At 43.0% G+C, this 20,000-nt stretch overlaps 1 protein-coding gene across 2 annotated transcripts in view; it reads right to left on the bottom strand.

The window, feature by feature from the left end:
- Window positions 1–12,549: 12,549 nt before the first annotated feature.
- LOC147027477 (formin-like protein 3) overlaps window positions 12,550–20,000 on the bottom strand; it is a 93,515-nt gene continuing 86,064 nt past the window's right edge. For both annotated transcript variants that reach the window (XM_085876938.1, XM_085876939.1), the window contains exons 25-27: window positions 19,231–19,317; window positions 18,920–19,037; window positions 12,550–15,144 (exon numbers count right to left, since the gene is read on the bottom strand). In XM_085876938.1, coding sequence (XP_085733064.1) covers window positions 15,032–15,144; window positions 18,920–19,037; window positions 19,231–19,317 — 318 coding nt within the window. In that variant the 3' untranslated portion in view covers window positions 12,550–15,031. The remainder of the gene's footprint in view (window positions 15,145–18,919; window positions 19,038–19,230; window positions 19,318–20,000) is intronic.

Here is a 20,000-nt window from a genome sequence, read left to right as displayed (position 1 = left end):
AGAGTTCATAGAACATGATACTCCATGCAGTTCAGGTTTGTATTTATATTTTCATAAAATACTGATATTAAAAAAAAAAAAAATCTGGAAAGTTAGTGCTATTGAAGCTGTCTTACACACCACCCTATTTAACATGTTCAAGTACTGTGAAACTGGAGGTTCTTACACGTGCAAAGAAGGCAATTTGTGTTCTGCAGTGTTCAACTAAATCATTCAAGTCAAACGAGAAAGACAACCGGTAGAGCGCATACCTCCACCAGGTTGAAGAGTTTACGTTTTGTATCCCACTGGTAGGCTGGATCCGGATCCGGACCTCCAAAACTCGACTCGGCTTGTTCTCTTCACTTAACCAACTCATCCACCTAGTTTTATCGTAATCCATGCACAACTTTTTGAGATATCGAGCTACTGTTTATATCATTTTAGCCCCATCTCTCAATGGTGAATAAACACTTGTAAATTGAAAAATTCTCATGTGCAGATCCAGATCTTCACCAAAATTGAATCAATGTATGATTGTCAAACACCCAACCTGTCCACAAAGTTTCGTACAAATCTGTCCACAACTTTTTTGAGATATTGTGCCATTGCTATATTATATATCAATTTAGCCCTATTTATCAGTGGTGAAGAATCACTTTTTTTAAAAATCCGGATTAAGATCTTCACGAAAATCGAATCAATTCGTCATTGTCACACACACCCAAATTGTCCACCAAATTTCCTCGGAATCCCTCCACAACCTATTGAGATATACACTACATGGCCAAAAGTATGTGGACACCCCCATTTTTTTTGCTCGTCCAACATCTCATTCCAAAATCATGGGCATTAATATGGAGTTGGTTCCCCCTTTGCTGCTATAACAGCCTCCACTCTTCTGGGAAGGCTTTGCACTCGATGTTGGAACATTGCTACAGGGATTTGCTTCCATTCAGCCACGAGCATTAGTGAAGTCGGGCGTTGATGTTGGGCGATTAGGTCCGGCTCACAGTCGGCGTTCCAATTCATCCCAAAATTGTTCGATGGGGTCGAGTTCAGGGCTCTGGGCAGGCCAGTCAACTTCTTCCACACCGATGTCGACAAACCATTTCTGTGTGGACCTCGCTTTGTGCATGAGGGCATTATCATGTTTAAACAAGAAAGGACCTTCCTCAAACTGTTACCACAAAGTTGTAAGCATAGAATCATCTGGAATGTCATTGTATGCCGTTGCGTTCAGTTTTCCCTTCACCGGATCTAAGGAGACTAGCTCGAACCAGGAGAAAACAGCCCCAGACCATTATATTATTCCTCCTCCACCAAACTTTACACTATGCATTCGGGCAGGTAGCATTCTCCTGATACCTGACAATCCCAGATTCGTCCGTTGGACTGCCAGATGGTGAAGCGTGATTCATCACTCCAGAGAACACGTTTCCACCACTCCAGACTCCAATGGCGATGAGTGTGACACCACTCTCGTCGACGCTTGGCATTGTGCATTGTGATTTTAGGCTTGCGTGCGGCTGCTCGGCCATAGAAACCTATTCCATGAAGCTCTCGACGAAGAGTGCTTGTGCTGACGCAGCTTGCAGATTCAGTTTGGAACTCTATAGTGAGTGCTGCAACTGACGACAGACGATTTCTATGCTCTACGCGCTTCAGCACTTGTCAGTCCCGTTCTGTGAGCTGTTGTTGCTCTTAAACGTTTCCACTTCACAATTCAAACGCAGGCGAGACAGCTTCGAGGTGAGTGTGCACACATCTCGGCCATCCTGCTACGCCCCATGTTAATACGATTATGACATCATCATTGGATGCAATTGACTGATTAACTTGTGATTATAATAATTTTGACAAAAAAAAATCGAACGTGGATGACGTTGAGGCTGGAGTCAGGGTTGAAGGAAGATGCATCAATAACCGAAGTTAGTAAAGGTACGCTGATGATTCCACTCTGTTGGCAGGAAATAGAGAGGACTTGATGAAACTGCTGCAGACAGTGAAGAAGGAAAAGCTTATGTTTATTTAAACCGAAAAAGAGACTCAAATCTTGTCAGATTGTGTTCAGATTGGGAGACATTTAGGTGGAAATAGTGGAAAGTTTCATCTTCCTGGGTTCTAAGATTGAAGTGAGTGGAGAACGTGGAGGAGAAATGAATCGACTGTTCGCGTTGGGGAGAACAGCAACGTCAGGATAGACACAAAGATGTGACAAAACACACCACGAGGAGGCTGGTGAATGATCTGGTGCTTCCAGTTACAGCGGATGGACGTGAGTCATGGACAGTGAAGAAGAAAGAAAGGAAGAAGATTCAGAGTTTTGAGATGTGGTGTTGCAGACGAATGTTGAAAATCCCATGGACTGCAGGAATAACAGACAAATCGGTGCTTGAATAAAATTGACCACCATGGAGGTAAGAAGTGCTGATGTTAAACCAGAAACTCAAATTTTGGACAGAACATGTGTGTAGAAAAGGAAAATCTGGAGAAATCAACCATGCTGGGTGTCATTGAGGGAAGAATAGGAAGAGATGGACCTTGTATGTGCTCGATGGATGGGGAAAAGCTACAAAACCAAGCTGTCTCTGCTAGTGTAGTAGACAGTAGAAAAATCGTGCAAATGATGATACAAGCATCAAATTTGGCATTTCTGTTCTGCAGGGCTTTCTGATCAAATCTGCCCGATTGGCCATTTGAAAATCCAAATTTTGAAAAATTTGGATTTTCAAATGGCCAATCAGGCAGATTTGATTAGAATCCCCTGGAGAACAAATGTGCCAAATTTGATGCTTGTATCATCATTTGCACGAATCCTCTCAAAAATTGCTGTTATCTGCCCTACTATGCGAGAGCTTCGGGAAGCAGTGCAGGATAGGGATGTTTGGAGAAATGTGATCTTGAATGTCACCAAAAGTCGGACATGACTTGACGGAACTAGATAACTGGTGATAAGAAGACTTCCTTCCGGTGGGTGTGCAGACCAGCAACTCGAAGCCTCGACACCACCCTTGTGTCAGTAAATCCAATTTTCTCCAAAGTTCCTTCCATCGAGTATTAAACGATGCTCATGACTGTTTGGAATGTGGTTACGCATCCAACAAATGTCACCACTGGGGGCCATAAGTGTGTCGGGGAGGGTGGGGGGCAATATCGCACGTCGCAGTACTTGATGCTTCGGTCGGAGAAATGGCATGAGGCCTCAATGTAATTATCATATGTTATAAACAATCAATATACAGTCCGTGTTGTTGTTTCGTATGCAGCCTGTGACTGCTTCATTCCTGGGAGTGCCGCTGTGCCGCTGATGCAGTGCCCCTGCTACCAGGAAGCTGGTACTCATTTTGCTGACCTCGGAACGATGACGAGCTGAATCAACCCACCTGGTGTTATTTCAACAGCACGAGTGAGGCTCAAACTCAAGATCCTATAAACTCTTAAGCCAGCCACCTTAACCGTTAAGCCAACAACAGGCTTAATATACAGTCCATGTCTAAACTTATGGCTAGAAAGATAGGACAGGCGATGGGATACATCATTCATGCATAAAGACTCATTTAAGCACGTTTAGAAACCCAAGATCATTGCAGCCGAGCTGGAGGCCTAGCAAGTCGACACGGCTCAGGTTGGATGCCATATAAGCATTGAACGCCTCAAGGACGTCGGGTTTCTCACATTGGAGATGTGTGAGAGAAGTTTGGGAACGGACTGAAAGAAGAGGGCAGTGAAGGGATGTTGCTGGAACTTATGGGATTGGCGGGGCCTCGGGTGACAAACAAGCTCAAATGAGCTAAGATCCTCGTCCTCTTAATGATGACGTCATAAAAACGAATATGACGTCATTGTGATGTATCAGGTTTGCGATAAATTATTATCCGTGCTAATTGATTGATTTGATTTGATGCTTGATTCCCGCAAACAAAATTCAAACAGCTTGCCTAGTTTCGGAGATAATGGTATAGGCGATTCCCATTAGCGGCGATATTATGACGTCAAAATTTTTTTCTCGGAAGAATTTCCAAAATCGGAGATGGTTGCTGCCTGTGCGTGGGCTTTCTGCATATACGTGGCAAGTTTCACGAAGATCCGATGAAAACTCTGGGTTATGAAACAAAAAATGTCAAAAAATAGGAATGACGTCATAAAAATTGATATGACATCATAGTGATGTATCATATGTGCGGCAATTCATCTCTGCTAATGCCCTGTTCGATTCCCGCAAACAGAATTCAAAAAGCTTGCCTAGTTTCGGAGATAATTTTTTGGGCGATTTCCATTAGCGGAGATATTTTGACGTCATAAATTTTTTTTCTAGGAGGAATTTTCAAAATCGGAGATGGTTACTGTCTGCGCAGGGAATTTTTACATATATACGCCAAGTTTCAGGAAGTTTCGATGAAAACTGTAGGCTGTGAAACAAAAAAAGCCCACAAGAACAACAACGTGAGTAACACTTAGAGATCCTCCACGAGGATCTAAATAAAAAAGCCATCTTTTTGTACGACATAACTAGACCGACAAACATTACACGAATGACCCGTTTGGTCCAGGTTTACCCACCATGCAAACAGAACGATTTCCTTCCCAACACTTCCATCCATAAGCCTGGTACGTGTTCGGGTGGCTGGCTTAAGATCTTCGGGTCTTGAGTTCAAGCTCCTGTGTTCACGATGAATTAACACCAGGTGGGTTGGACTCAGCCTGTTATCCTTCCAAGGTCGGCAAAATGAGGACCAACTTACTGGTAACATGGGGCACTGCATCAACGGCACAGCCGTGCCCCCAGAAAATGACGCAGCCAAACAACCACAGGCTGCATAAAATCAAATAAATAAATAAATAAATACAACTTCCATCTATTTGTTTCAGTAGAGAATAAAAACATGTTCCATGCTCGTTGGCAGCGTCATGGGATTTAGACATTAATCCTCAAACCACTCACATTTATGACCCTTGATTAATTTTAATCCATCAATTTAATTCCTTTGACGAGACACAACCTCTACCCTTTCATCCCACAATAATAGAAGGGAATTGATGCTGATAAATTATTTGTCCACCAATTCACTATTGAATTTTGTGGGGAGGGGCTATGGTGTGATGTATTACAACAAAAGGTATACTTGGAATACATACATCCCTGAATCATGGGACTTCAGTGGATACCTTAGCACTTTTGTTTAATCATATTCACTACAACAATGATATTGTATACGGAGTGCCATCACTTCTCCCACACGCGTGATCTCACATGTTTACTGAACCGACAACAATGTTCCATGGAGTGAGTATATGCCATGGCTCATCATCCACCCATACATCCATATACCCATCCCTGATCCCTGAACCCACCCTTTTACTGTGGACATATGGCATCGTGTATCTGTTCTTTATAAATTCCTACATCCATCCCTGCTTGGACTCGTTTGCGAAGGAGACCGCTTGACCATCCTCTATCTCTCCTCCACCCCCTTTCCAACCTCCACAGTCCCGTACTTGCCCCTGTTTTATGGGATGATGGAGGGAATGGGGGAAAGGACTCATAAATAGCCTTCTAACCTTTAATCAAAAACTTTGGAGGAAGTCATGAGCTCCAGGAGGAGCTTGAGCTACATTTCAACATCTTCATCATGAATGGACCGCGCACACAATAGTCCGTAAACGAGTCTCTTGAAGTCACGAGACTTTGCAAAATTTCCGAAATTGTGTGTCACATGTAAACATCAAACATGGATCTAATAAATGTAGGATATATTAAGGTAAGATTAGTGGCCATATCGTCAATGCCATTATAGTACTGGCCCTTCACTTACAAATTTAGTGAATCCTGGACATATAATTACAGCGAATTGTGCAAAATTAGAAGATGCATTCAAGAGACGATTCAAACGGAAAATAAAAATAAAAATCTGAATTAGTGACAATCCCAAAAAAAAACAAGAGTGCAAGTGAGCACAATATACGCCCGAAAAAGTCTCTGTGACACACACACACACACACACACACACACACACACACACACACACACACACACTTATATATTCAAACACGTCAATTTATGAAGAACAAGAAGGTATATACAGAATTGTGCTACTACATGGAAAACAGCATCCTGGTTGCCATGGCAACCACTTTAGATGACGAACGTGTCGCAACACACCGTCGCCACAGTCTGTACCGATGTACCAAATATGAAACGTGAAAGTTGAAAACTTTGGGAGTTAGAGTGCGGACAGGAACGGACGGACAGGCAGACAGAGACAGACAGACGGACGGACGACCGGTATCACATAATACGCCCCGAGAGATATATATATATATATATATATATATATATATATATATATATATATATATATATATATATATATATATATATATATATATATATATATATATATATATGCAGTGTATGTGTACTAAACTTTAAAAAGTTTTTGTAAAAAGAAAAATTATCCACTTGTGGAAGAGCAAGGACAAAACAAACTGACAGTAGGACCACAATGGCCACAAGAAGCCAGGGAATGAGGAGAAAGGGGAAGAGCAGACCTTTAATTAAAGAGGGCTGAGTCAGGTAGGGTTAATGGGTGGTAGAAAGGCAGTGGGTAGGGATGGGGGATGACGGGAGATTGTAGTGTATGAGCTGTTCTTTGGAGGGAAGAGTGGGAATTAGCCTCAGGAAGGGGGCTCTGTAAGTGCTGGAAAGAGGAATCAAAGGGTGGAGGCGTGCAGTAAGCTGGGATTTTGGGACAGTGACCAGGAAGGGATTGTTGGAAGAACACGTGACCATCTTGGAAGGGCTGTGGAGGGTCAGAGGGCTGAGAGAGCATTACAGGAGGAGAGAGGGTAAAAAATAAAAAGAATCGTCCATAAACTTGTCTTTAAAATGAGAGCAACTTGCCTTGTCCAGTTGTTACCTCATTGCGAGAGATGCCAATAATATTTAAATCTTTCAATACTCCAGGAATCCCAGGGGAGGCAAATGTGAAGCAGGATTGGCAACCCATAGGGGAAAACAATACTCCATCAACCTCTGGACAAAGCTCTTTTAGGCTGTCAGTAGTTCAATTTTTTCAAAGAACGACTTCAAATGACGGAGGATGCCAAATGTGCGATGAACTTTCGAGGCCAGCTTTCACATCTTACAGGCATTGGGGTGAGGTTAACGAGGGTAGAAAAGATCAAGGTTTTGGATTGGGGAAGATCTGAGATGGTGGTTAACAGGTATCTTGAAGACCTGAATGGAAGAATGAGATTGAAGAGAATGTGGAAGTTGATTCCACAGGTGCGTAAAAGGAAGAATAAATGAGTGGAGGTGAGCAGTGATCCTGGATTTTTGTAGTTTCACCAGAAGGGGGTTGATGGTGGACCATGAGAGCTCCACAGAAACCTGGAGCAGGGGGGGTGGGGGGCAGGACAAAGCATGGAAAGAGAAGGGGGTGCAAGACCAGAAAGCAGGCAGAGAGACAGAGAGACCACCGACCTGTCTGCGATGGTGATAGACCCATAGACTCAGCTTCATCGCTAGAAATTCCAATGATCTTGAAGGCCTTTGTTTCCATCGTGTCAAGTTGAGCAACGTGTGAGGCAGGGGAGCCAACCCAGAGGGGAGAGCAGTACTCCATCAATCTGTGAATGAAAGCCTTTTTGGTGGATAGGAGTTCAGGTGTGCCAAGAAAAGGAGGATGGTTTGCAATTGGATGAAACCTTATTGGTTTATATTTGGAAGGATTTTTTTTTTCATCTTTCTTGTGAATAGGAGTGACATTAGCAGACTTCCAGATGGATGTGAAGCTGGTTAAAGGAGGACAGGCTAAAGAGAGCAGACAAGACGAGGCACAAGAGCAGCAGAGCATGATGTGAGAACACTGGGGTGGAGGGGGGGGGTTGGATGCAGGTAGATTCCTTTGATGATCCTTCTGGGACAGAAACCGCACCGAGCGGTTTGTATTCTACTGCCCAGCTGTATGCATTGCATCAAATTGGGGGCACATGTCCGAGGGCTATGCAAGCAGATCTGCATTATGGATGGACAAAGGTAATGCATTCCCAGGAAATATTCAACATATTCCAATGCAATCTCATAAAGGTAAAGGAAGATGAAAGGGAAAATGGATTTACAAAATCAAAGCTCATGGCAGCCAAAGCCATTAGATGGATCGAAGACATTGGATCTTTGGGATAAAAGGGAAGTAACACAACATGAGCAACCAATATCACATCATCAACTGCGTTGCTAGGTAACGAGAATAACCTCTCAGCACAAATGGACAACCAAACTTCAACCTGAATCCCAAATATGTCCCCAACCCGAATCCAAACGCCCAGGCTAATGCTTTCACAATAATGGCATGAACGAACGAACGAACAGATTTGAGATGGAAATCTTGCAGGGATGGGAATTTTGTGTGAAGTAATCCATCCTTCATCTCCATCCCATGGTAACCATTCCCAAGACTTATCTTTCACTATATTTTTTATTCAACAAACCCCGAGTGACATCTTTGAGGTTCAGTAGTCCAATGTTCGATTGTACGCATGATAGCTATCATGTGAAGCCTGTGGCTGCTGGTTGCATCATTCTCTGGGCTGTGCCGCTGATGCAGTGCCCCTGTTACTAGTAAACTGGTACTCATTTTGCTGACCTCGGAAGGATGACAGACTAAGACAACCCCACCTGGTGTTAATTCAATGGCCGACATGGGGCTCAAACTCAAGACCCTAAGATCTTAAGCCAGTAACCTCAACCGTTAGCCAACACCAGGTTTGTACGCAAAACAAATGGATTCTGTGTGTTCCATCTGAGATTGTTGGTTGAATCAGGAATTGTATTTATTTGCTATTTTTGGCACTGTAAAGTAGTTGTAGTTGCAGGGATTTTTTTTTAGTTTTTCACTTTTGTCCAAAATAGCATGAACATTTTCTACAGTGAGAAGATCGTGGAGGAAATTTTACCTGTACTAAATCACCTGCAGGAACCTGGCAAATATGGCATTCAAGAAGAAAATTTGAGATGGAAGGAAAACGAAATGAACAGATTGAAAATGTCAAGTTTATATTTAGTGCCAGGGTTGTCATAAGCAGTGAAATCAGATTGCAAAACGTTTAGGTGACGTGAAACCAGGTGCCCGTGCGTGCTTGCATTTCAAGTCGCAAACGATTTTATATGCTTAGAATTGAACCTATAGCCAATCATAAGTCCGTCTGATGACAATCGTGGTCCATCAAAGTTAACCAGCAGTTCCATCAAGCATACCTCAGTGACCCATCACAACACAACGATCACCACTACCGGGTCGGAGGGGTCAAGTCGATGGACCTGCTGCTCCCTTCCCATCAATTTGAAGGCGAATGAATCATCAGGAGGATTAAACAAGGAACTTGGATGCAGGAGGAAGGCATTTGGCCCATTAAGCCTGCACCAGATTTAGTCCAGTCACAACAAATAAATTACGCCATGTAACTATTGGTCAAATGTCCCTTTCGGTAACGGTATATAATAACGTGAAGGGCACTCGGTAGAGCGCATACCTGATCCTCGTAATGCCTGATCCTCGAGAACATATCAGGCCCAGTACATTTTTGAAATACCATGCTACACAGTACTATATCGTTTGTGGCACCATCTCTCAATGGTGAAGAATCACTTAAAATTAAATAATTATCGTATCCAGATCCGGATTCGAATCATCACCAAATTCAAACCAATTCGTCATGGTCACACACCCAACCTGTCCACCAAGTTTCATCCAAATCCGTCAAAAACTTTTTGAGATGTCGTGCTATATATCATTTTTGACCCTATCTCTGAGTGTTGAAGAATCACTTAAAAATTCTAGTAGTCGGATCCGGATCTTCACCAAAATCTAAGCAGTTCGTCCTTGTCACACACCCAACCTGTCCACAAAATTTCATCCGGATCAGTCAACAACTTTTTGAGATATCCTGTCCACAAACAAACAAACAAACAAACAAGAAGAAGATGTCGTGCAGAGCACGATACTCGCAAAATCCATAAAACAAATTTGACCTCAAAAACCGAGGTGGTTGAATTCAATGACCAAATATGCAACTTCTCTTCAAATTTCAAGTGAATCGGATGAAAAATGAGGATTTTTAGAAATTCCACCTCAGTTGTTGACCTTTGGCCTATGTTGACCTTTTCACGTCAAAAACAATAGGCTTCTTCCTTATGACACACTCTACCATGTGATGTAGTTTCGTGAAGATCGATTTAAAAGTTGTAACCTGGAGGCGACAATTAGACAGACAGAGTAACAAAATCAAATGATCAGTATATTTGAAAAATCTTCGAGAGAGAGACAGAGACAGAGAGAGGGGTGAAAACATAACTTCCTTCACCTTCAGTGGCAGAGGTAATAATGTTGTGGGTCCGGGTCTCGGCGGCGAGCACGACCGCTAGGTGGAGCAGTAGAGTCGGCTCCACCGAACACCCGGAATCTAGATCGTGCTTCTCGGAGAACTCCAAAATCACGGGTCCCTTACAGGACCGTGAATCGCCAATAATTCGGCCGCGTGGAATAAGGTTAATTGCCAACTTCAATATACCTAAGTATCCACGCGGCAAAGCTACCGGGGAAATCACACCCTCGGCGGGCTTCGAGCGGAGCGAGCCGTTACCGTGCTCGAACCGTGCGTAACCAGAGCGGATGGTTACCAAGACCCGTCGGTCCAAATGAACAATTTACCGTCTCCCAATTTCCCAACACGCACCGTGCTAAGCCAATGGAAGAAGCACAGAAACGAGGGGGTACATTCAACAATAGGGGTATTCATTTTACAATCATCGGGGAGGGGAAGCACACAAGAGCAGAGTTATCACGACTATAAGAAATGCAATGTACAATGAGCAAAGAAAGCACTTACACAGTTGTTACTGAAAGATGGGGCCCAAGGACACACACACACACACACACACACACACACACACACACACACACACACACACACACACACACACACACACACACACACACACACACACACACACACACACACACACACACGCCCAGAAAGACATGGACCTGTCCACCTTGTGTGGTTCTCAACGATCTTGGGGTAACGGGACTCGAACCAGCAACAGAGGCCGCCCCAAGCTTCAGGTACGGAGGGTAGCGTCGGACGTTGGCACGTTCCTCCGGCTCGCAGGCAGGCGACACAAGACGATCTCCCGAGTCGAGATGGTCGACCGCCGCAGCAATCCGCCAGACGAGACGCCTTGGATCCGCGTGATGCAGTCGGCCGCAGACCCGGACAGAGACGCGCACTCGAGCAGACTCGACGCGCACTCGAGCAGACTGGACGCAATCATTCGTTGCTTTGTCGCTTTTCTTTTGGGGACCGTTCGCTCCCGTGGCCTGCTCCCATTGGGTGTACGGCGTGTCGCGGCTCCGCCTTCTTGCCAAGGACTGCCTCGACTCAGGTCTGCTCGACACCCATTGGGCAGAAAACGATGCATACCCTTATTTGGCGTGCAGCTGAAGCAAAACGCTTTGTGACCATATATGGTGCGAAATCCACACCGAAACGCACACCGCCTGAGGCACGGAATTCCAGACACACCTGCATGCCGGCGAAGGCGCGAAGAATGCCGAGAGCAGAGTGTTGTTGTTGTTGTTGCAAGTGATGTAAAAATCCTATGTATCAAAATAACTCCGCAGCGCACGTTCATTTAATTCCCATCAGACTAGGGGACGGGACCCTAACTAGAAACACACACTTATCGATATAACTGATCTATAAAGACCTGGCTGTTGTGTGCAGTAAGCTTCCAAATTCGTAACAATAATACATCTTTTTAGGGTGTAAAAATCGATTGTCCTTTTTAAGCTCCACTACAAATATGGATGGAGGTTATGTTTCAAATCCCGTTTGTCTGTCTGTGAGCAGAATATCTCAAAACGTTTTGGACAGATTTTAACAAAACTTGGTGGACAGGTCAGGTGTGCGACGAGGACGAATCAATTCAATATTAGTGAAGATGTAAATCCGGATACAAGAAAAAAAATTTTGTAAGCGATTCTTCACCATTGGGAGATATGGCCAAAATCGATATATAGCACGATATTTCAAAACGTTGTGGACGGGTTACGACATAACTAGTCAATGAACGACATAACGAGTTGAACAAGTTACGTTCAACATAAATCAATGAACGTGGATGAGTTACGACATAACTAGTCAGATTAAAAAAATAAAAAAAGTCAATGAACAGGTGGAACAGTCGGGTAGGTGACAAGAACAAGCCGATTCGATTCTAGTTCGGGTCGGGATGCAGATCCGGCCCATCAGTGGGATACAAACGTAAACTGTCCATACCTGGCGGAGTGCCGTTCTCGTCTTCTCGTGTTGCATATCAAAGCAAACATTTGTGGGTACACCTCATAATAACGACGTTATGTGCCCAAAACAAACACCCAAAGTGCAAGTCCACCCCATGAATGTCCAAAACTCGAGTTCACACCCACAACAGGACACTTCCACGTTCAATTAAACTTCTTTTTCCTTTTTTTTTTCGATCATCACAAAAATCAACAAGAGCAGATGTAAACAAAAGACATTCTTTTTATTGTTGTTACTCATGGTTAAAAGTTTTCTCCAATTCGAGCAAGCAAAGCAGCGTTCATCCCCAACACGGGAGCATTCGTCAGTGATCATTATTGCATTGGAATTCCACATATTCTGAGAGGTAGTAACATTCATATCAAAATGGAACCTCCTCTGTACATACAAGCAAATTGTACCTTGGCACGTGGAGTGCGATTGTGGTATCTAAAACATTAAGTGGCTTAAAGTACTTTTGCTAATACTGCGACCGTATTGTTGCCTTTTACTAGGAAGGCACTACTTCGATTGCGTCGTCATTCCCAACCTCTGAGTGGTAAGGATTGGTGTGGACAGTCTCGCATTTCCAAAATTCCAACCTTTTCAGACCTTTTGGGTTTGGAGCACTTAATCAGGACGACATCTCTATTCCAAGGCATGAAGGCATGAATCGATGTGAAGCCAAAATAATTCCAAAACAATGTACAGTTATTGTTGTGTAAATGCGACTGGGGATGTATAGTTTACCATTACATCATGTCTGTACTATCAACTAACAACAAACAGGGATGCAAACCATAAAAAAGCTAAGAGAGGTGATTGGAACACATTTATGATCCATCCGGAAGAATCAAAGAATAAAGGCAAAAATTTCTAACTGATGAATTACAACTGTCAGTAATTGATGGCGGGGTGCAGATAAAAGTTTCGCCCTCACCCCCGACACCCTCAAAAAAGGCATTTCCAGTGAAGAAGCTGATCTCTTCTGTAATCTCAATTTCTAGTCGAAGCAGCCATAGAAAAAAATATATATATATAATTACAATCAAATGTGCTTTCCATGCATAGCAATCAAGGAACATTAATGGCATACCTTGGCGGTAACTCCTTCTCTACCTTTGATAAGACCTTTCAACGTGGCATCATAAAGACAAACTGCCTGGTTACAACGATAAAAGCTCTTCTTTCCTGGTTAAATATGGGTGTGTGAAATCAGTAGTTACAACATTGTACATAGTTGGTTACCACCACCGATCTCAAGTATCGCACTTGCGAAACCAAAAATTGTCTGTATATGCAAATCATGCAAAGGCCACGCCCTAAAAGCAAGTTCAAGGCCTCAAAAAAGCAGGAGTACAACGAGCAAAACAGTCATATGCCAAAGCAAAGCGAGGGTGGCCATTGGTACAGCCAATGATGACACTTTATACACCAGTTCCACTCAGGTTTAGCACGATGGGCTCGAACGCAGGAACGCATTTAACAACACCCTCACATAAAAGTCATTTACAAAAAAAAAAGTTTCCAAGAGCCGACATGAAATGATCCTTTGGGAATAGGAGAATACAAGAACAAGACTCACTGTATAAAACAGAAGCGGGAATCGAACTTGGAACTGCAACGTTCAACAGCAGCTCTTAACAGCAGAGCAACCAAGGCATGTTAAAGCATTTGATCGTGGGAAGGCCGAGTACAACACGGCTGTCCGTGCAGAATAGACATCCTTCGTTTTTGGTCGCAAGAAACGCATGGAGCGACCATGTCCTTACAACAATCAAAACACAACAGGTTATTCTTTCTTTATTGATGAATCTGCAGCAAAAGTCGAGCTATTTCAGGCCCAGACATCGCACCATGAGATATGAACCAACGCGGCAGCTGCACCGTCCAATGACATGGCTGAGTACAGGTGGTGCAACGAGACAACAGACGATGAGCGAGAGTGTTTAAACTTAGTGAGTTGTGATATTTCGCAAATAAAACACCGTCTGAATCATCAGACCATTTTGTGTGTCAATGATACACATAGAATTTTTTTTTTTTTAATCATTGCGAAATAGAATTAGCCATTGCTTCTGTTTGTCGACGAATTGCAATGTGCCATGTAAAGAAATGGAGGACTCAAAAGCACAGATACCGCCGAATAAAGCACCGTCCTGCAACGCTACCCGTTCCCTGGTCCTCCGTGACACTAAATGGATGCATCGATGTGAAAATATTCAGAAGCCAAAACCATCGTCGGTAAACTCTCTCAACATCTACTCACGCTTTAGGGACGTCATATAGGTTGTGCAAACTCATTTTTTGCTTTACAGTAAACCTTGCAAAGAGCAGGCCGTTGTGTGCTTGTACTCTCACCAAATTTCAAATACCCTTGCCTCACCCTCTCAGGAGGCAATGCGATCGTGACATAGTACATATCTCGTTCATGTTCTCACGACGACGTGCATTTTGTAACAACGATGGGACTAGCAATGAGGACACAACTGAATTCTGATCAAATAAAGACCCAGCAGATGATTGATACGCTGCAAATTTCCACCAACATTATAGACAGATTAACAATAGACAAAAAAATAAAAAAAAAGTTAATGAACAGTGGTACACCTGCAAGGGTAACTCATGAAGAGGAGGTACAAAGCTTTACTCGACATTGAAGCAGCCGTTAAAAAAAACTCCATTTCTTAGCCACTCCATACTCCGCTCATAGATGCAACTCGGAGCCTTCGACGAGCGTGTTGCAGAGCTCCTCGCCACGCTTGCGCGAGCCACTGCGGCGGACGGCATCGCCTCGGATGTACGGCTGGTTCCTCAGGTCTGGGGGCGGGGTCGGGATCAAGTGTGGTTTTGTACACAAGAGGGGACAAAGTCAGAAAGGGATATCTTGGCTAGAAGATGGGAAGCGGTGAAAAGTTTCACAAACAGATTCATGGCACGAAAGAAGAAATCAAAATGAAAAATGAAACGCAAGTTGCACATCCCACAGCATGCAAGAGCGACCCGTGCCTCCAAGATGAGAAAGCGTAAGAAGGAATCAAAGTCGACGCTTAGTATGAGAAACAGCTCAAGACCAAGTTCCATAAGACTAACGGCATTTCCACAGACCCCCCCTTTCATCGATTAGCCTCGATTTGTTTTCTGATTCTATCGGATACCACGAGGGAATGATGAAGGTTGTATTGCACGATATTTTCAAATCTGAGTGGCTTTGAAACGGGGAAAACAGTCTCTCCATTTAGCTCATCGGCAAGTTCATGATGGCGGCTTTCAGCTTAGGTCAGGGCAGAAACAAATTCACTGAAGCCCTTCATAAACGAGTTTGTCAAGCTTGGGATATAGCGATCACGAAAACAGGTTGCAACGCCGAGACTTGGCTGTTCTGGACGAATATGGCAAAATGCTTTCCCAACATCCAGGAATAAACTTCTGTAACTGAATAAAAGGCATAAAAGGAACACCCAGCACCCGGATCTCATTATCCCGTCGTATGCGTGCAGCGAGACAGGGTTTTGCGCGTGTGCGTGTGTGTGTACGTGTGTGCACGCGCAAGTTGCTGTTGGCTAATATCTCCACATGTGGGTGGGTTTCAACAGATGGAACGGAGAGACCAACCAAGGCATAACGTTTTTTCTTTTTAACCATTTGAGCTTTTGCCATCAAATTTTCAACACATTTATTGGGAGAATATGGAGAAGACTAATAATTAAATAGCACATTCCTTTTTTCATTACCTCCACCACTTTTGGTGGTGGAGGTAATGGTCAAAAAGTGTTACTCATGTTTTCACCCCTGTTTGTCTGTGAGCAGGATATCTCAAAAGTTATGTTGGATTCAGACAAACCTTGGGGGCCAGGTTGGGTGTGTGACGAGCACGGATCGATTAGATTTTGGTGAATATCTGTTTCCAGATACAATGTTTTTAATTTCTCAGGTGATGCTTCACCATTGAGAGATAGAGCCAAAAACTACATAGAGCATGACATCTCAAAACTTGGTGGATGAGTTGGTTTGGTGACAAGAACAAGCCAATTGGATTTTGGTTCAGGTCCGGATCCAGATCTGACCTATCGGTGGGACCCAAAACGTAAACTGTTCAGCCTGGCAGTGGTATGTGTATGTGCTCTACCGAGTTCTTAACAGTTGTTTTTTGTCAAGTTTAGTTCGAGTACAAAGTGTAAGCGGATGGATTTTGCATTTTGAGGTGGTTTCTAGTCGTCGTTGTTGTTGTTGTTGTTGTTGTGAAGATGCTAAAAGTTTCCATTTTCCCCACAATTCTTGAAAATCTTGGGATATCATGGAGTACGGTCGTACTCCAAATCGAGGAATGATACGGGAGAATTATAAGGTTTATAGATGGATGCTGCTTTCTGTGTATGTATGTGTATATATATATATATATATATATATATATATATATATATATATATATATATATATATATATATATATATATATTTGCATATAAAAAATAAAATAAATCTATTATAATAAAGAGGTTGTGTGGCTGTAACTATGTCAGCAATATTCACTTGTCGATTGGTTGCGGCAGTGACCAATTCGCTGTGACCATTTTTACCAGCATTGTTATTCGTGTCTATTGTCATAATGTCTATTCGCATCAGCAAAAAAAATGGTCCATCAAGGTCGTGTGGCAAATCCCACACCTTCCTCACCTCGTGTTTCCTCACCTCCCACCAGCAGTGATTACAATATTGGTGATTTGATATGTCGTGATCAATGAAATTTCTTTCAAAACTCGGAAATAAAAGAATGCATTTTCAAGACTGTGCCGCAGCACATTGCCCACCCAAGGTGGGCCGAGAAAAGTACTCCTACCTGTAGGGTGGGGTTGCCCACTTGTCTACGAAATCAAACAAATATTGCACAAACCAGGTAGATAGAGTATTCAAGAAGTGAAGGGTCCGCATTAATTGATTGGAGTTATGCATTCGTCAAAATGAGAATGACCGACTGGACAACAAATACACACAATTTACACTTCGGTAATAAAAAGTAATTTTTACAAAATTATTTCCAACAGATTCAGGAATTCGACTCTTCCTGAAAGTAAGCAAAGTCAGTGCTGAACTCCATTTCCAAGTGCTCCTCATGGATGCAAATCTGCATCAGCATCTCCGATTGGAGGACGGTGGAGGTACAGTGTTGAATTGGATATTAAGCTCGCTCTATTTGCCGGAGAAAACAAGTAAAACATGCATATTGTTTCGTTTGTGGGGAAACAGCTAATCCATGCATCAAAAGCAGAACAGGACATAAGCAGCAAAGAGGTGAAAATAATCAGCAGTCACGTGGTACGGTAAGATGTGCAGAAAATGCATGCAGACCCATTTCGGCAACATCAGGCGGTTAGTGCTTAGGGACAGGGAGGAAGAGATTGAGAAGGTGATTCTGGGTCATCAGGGAGTGGTAGTAGGAGGGAGATGCGCTTGGCACTACGTGCTGTAAACGGAATGAACTTCAAGGCTGGTGGAGTCCAGGGAGTCAGCATGAGGGAACCAGGAAAATAGAAGAAGAAAGTTTTCATGAGCCTTAAAAAGACCGCAAGATCAAGAGGAGCAAGAGAAGGTTAAATCACGCCCGATAGCCAAAATGTCCTAAATTCAACACCAGTTTATTGTTCAATAGCAATAGCCACAATAAATTATTTGCACCCCAAATATTGTCACCCAGAGTCCTTGCTATCAGACTATGATTGATATTTACATGTACAAGCTCCTCCATCTGTCTTGGATATTGGAAGAGAGAAAGGAAAATGTTTGCCAAGAGTTTATTGCTCAGCAGATCATTCGATTCGGGGAATTACATAAGCACAGTAGGAGCAGAAAAATCATTGTCTACCCACCCTTGTCGGCAACAAGGTTCATCATGACCAATGACAGTGAATGCCGTCAGTCGGGCTCCCACTCTCTCCCACCTACCCTCAGATGCATTAAATTGGAGGATAATGATCGCAAACCCATCAATTTTGTGGCGGCAGTCTAGGGGGCGAGTATACCGGACTGGTGACAGCAGTTTTAACAATTTAGATTTCAAGCTTCTTCAAACTGAGTGGGAAACAGAAGAATTAGCGAGTCGGTATCGGATTGCGAGCAAAAATCCAATTGGCTCATCAAAGATTGAAATTGCTTGCCCAACCTTGTCTACATAATCACAGCAGTCCACAATTTACAGTTTACTTCAAATGCCATCAAGGCAGCTTTGGATGGGCACAAAAATGTTGCCGATGAAAAGGCAGCGCCAACCCCCCCCAAAAAAATTAACTACAATAAAGTCTTTTCAGTCCAATGATCAATTGTCAAAAGGTCTTCACAATTACCCATCATGGTGAACGTACTCAAATCAAGGAGCATTGCATTTCCATTTGCAGCTTATTATTTCTGTCGAGAATTTTCACATGAAATAGATGAGGAACAAGGTTGTGCTGTCAGCTTGAAAATGTCCAAGTAATTACCATCAACCACGGCCCTACCCTAAACTACCCACACATCAACGATCGTGTCATGGATAGCCCCACCCCACCCTGCCCACACGCTCGTGATCATGTCTAACTCGAGCCTGCCCACCCACGTACCTGTAATTATGTCTTCAATGGCTCCGTCCTTTCCTTCATACACAATACGTTCCTTCGCTTGCTGCTTCCTCTTCAACTCAGAAATGAGGTCCAGCTGTGGACGACGTGCTTGCGTTACCTAGAAAGGCAGAGGGGTGACAACGAAATCACAACGCTTTTACATCCTCAGACGGGTTATTGAGAAAGGTATGGAAAAAGAAACACCGGTTATTATTGAAGACAGTGAAGTCCAGGAAAAAAAAACCCACAAACCCCCCCCCCAAAAAAGACAACACGTTTATTTTTTGCCTGTGACGACCTTCACACCTTACCTTGCCTTCATTACCACCAACTTCCTTCTCTTTTTGCTGAGCAGCTTGCTCTTGTTTTTTCTGAGCTTCAATGCTTTGCTCTGCTTTCTGTCAAATATACACACACAGATATTTTTGATATATATATATATATATATATATATATATATATATATATATATATATATATATATATGTATATATATATATATATATATATATTGAAATCTCACATTGCATCGTTGCATCAATTTTTTCCCCCCGACTGCATCAGTGCGACCAGAAGCTCATCGCACTTCTGAACAAAGTATCAGCGTGACAATGTGTGCAAATCCTGACTGCACATACCATGGAGCCCCCGGAGCAGGACATGAACTACAGACAAATTGAAGTGCCATGCGGCATCATGGCCTTGCTGTCCAATTAGAAGTTACAAATTACAGTGCCGCACAGCAGTGAAACATCTCTCTGAAGGAGAAATCATCGACTCGAATAGCCAGTGACCCGGTAAGTTTCAAGCCACCATTTGTATGTGTAATATATATATATATATATGTAATAAATATAAAATGTGCTCTTGTGGTAAAAACAGCAATGTGTGCTCGAACTTTGGGTTTTTTTCTTCCCAGATCTCGTATTCTGAACCTCCATAAACAACCGACAGGCGTTCAGTGTCAATAATACTCCTGATATTACCGATATGGCAGGGCTACTCCAATGTTACACGCTTCATTGGAGATGGTGTACGCATAGTTACAACCATCAAGAATAATCAGGTGCACATCCAGTGA

Source organism: Eptatretus burgeri, chromosome 4, assembly GCF_056783735.1.
Source record: "Eptatretus burgeri isolate ZD-2024b chromosome 4, Ebu_testis_v1, whole genome shotgun sequence".
Classification (NCBI taxonomy): Eukaryota; Metazoa; Chordata; class Myxini; order Myxiniformes; family Myxinidae; genus Eptatretus; species Eptatretus burgeri.
This window is presented reverse-complemented; position numbering and strand designations above follow the sequence as displayed.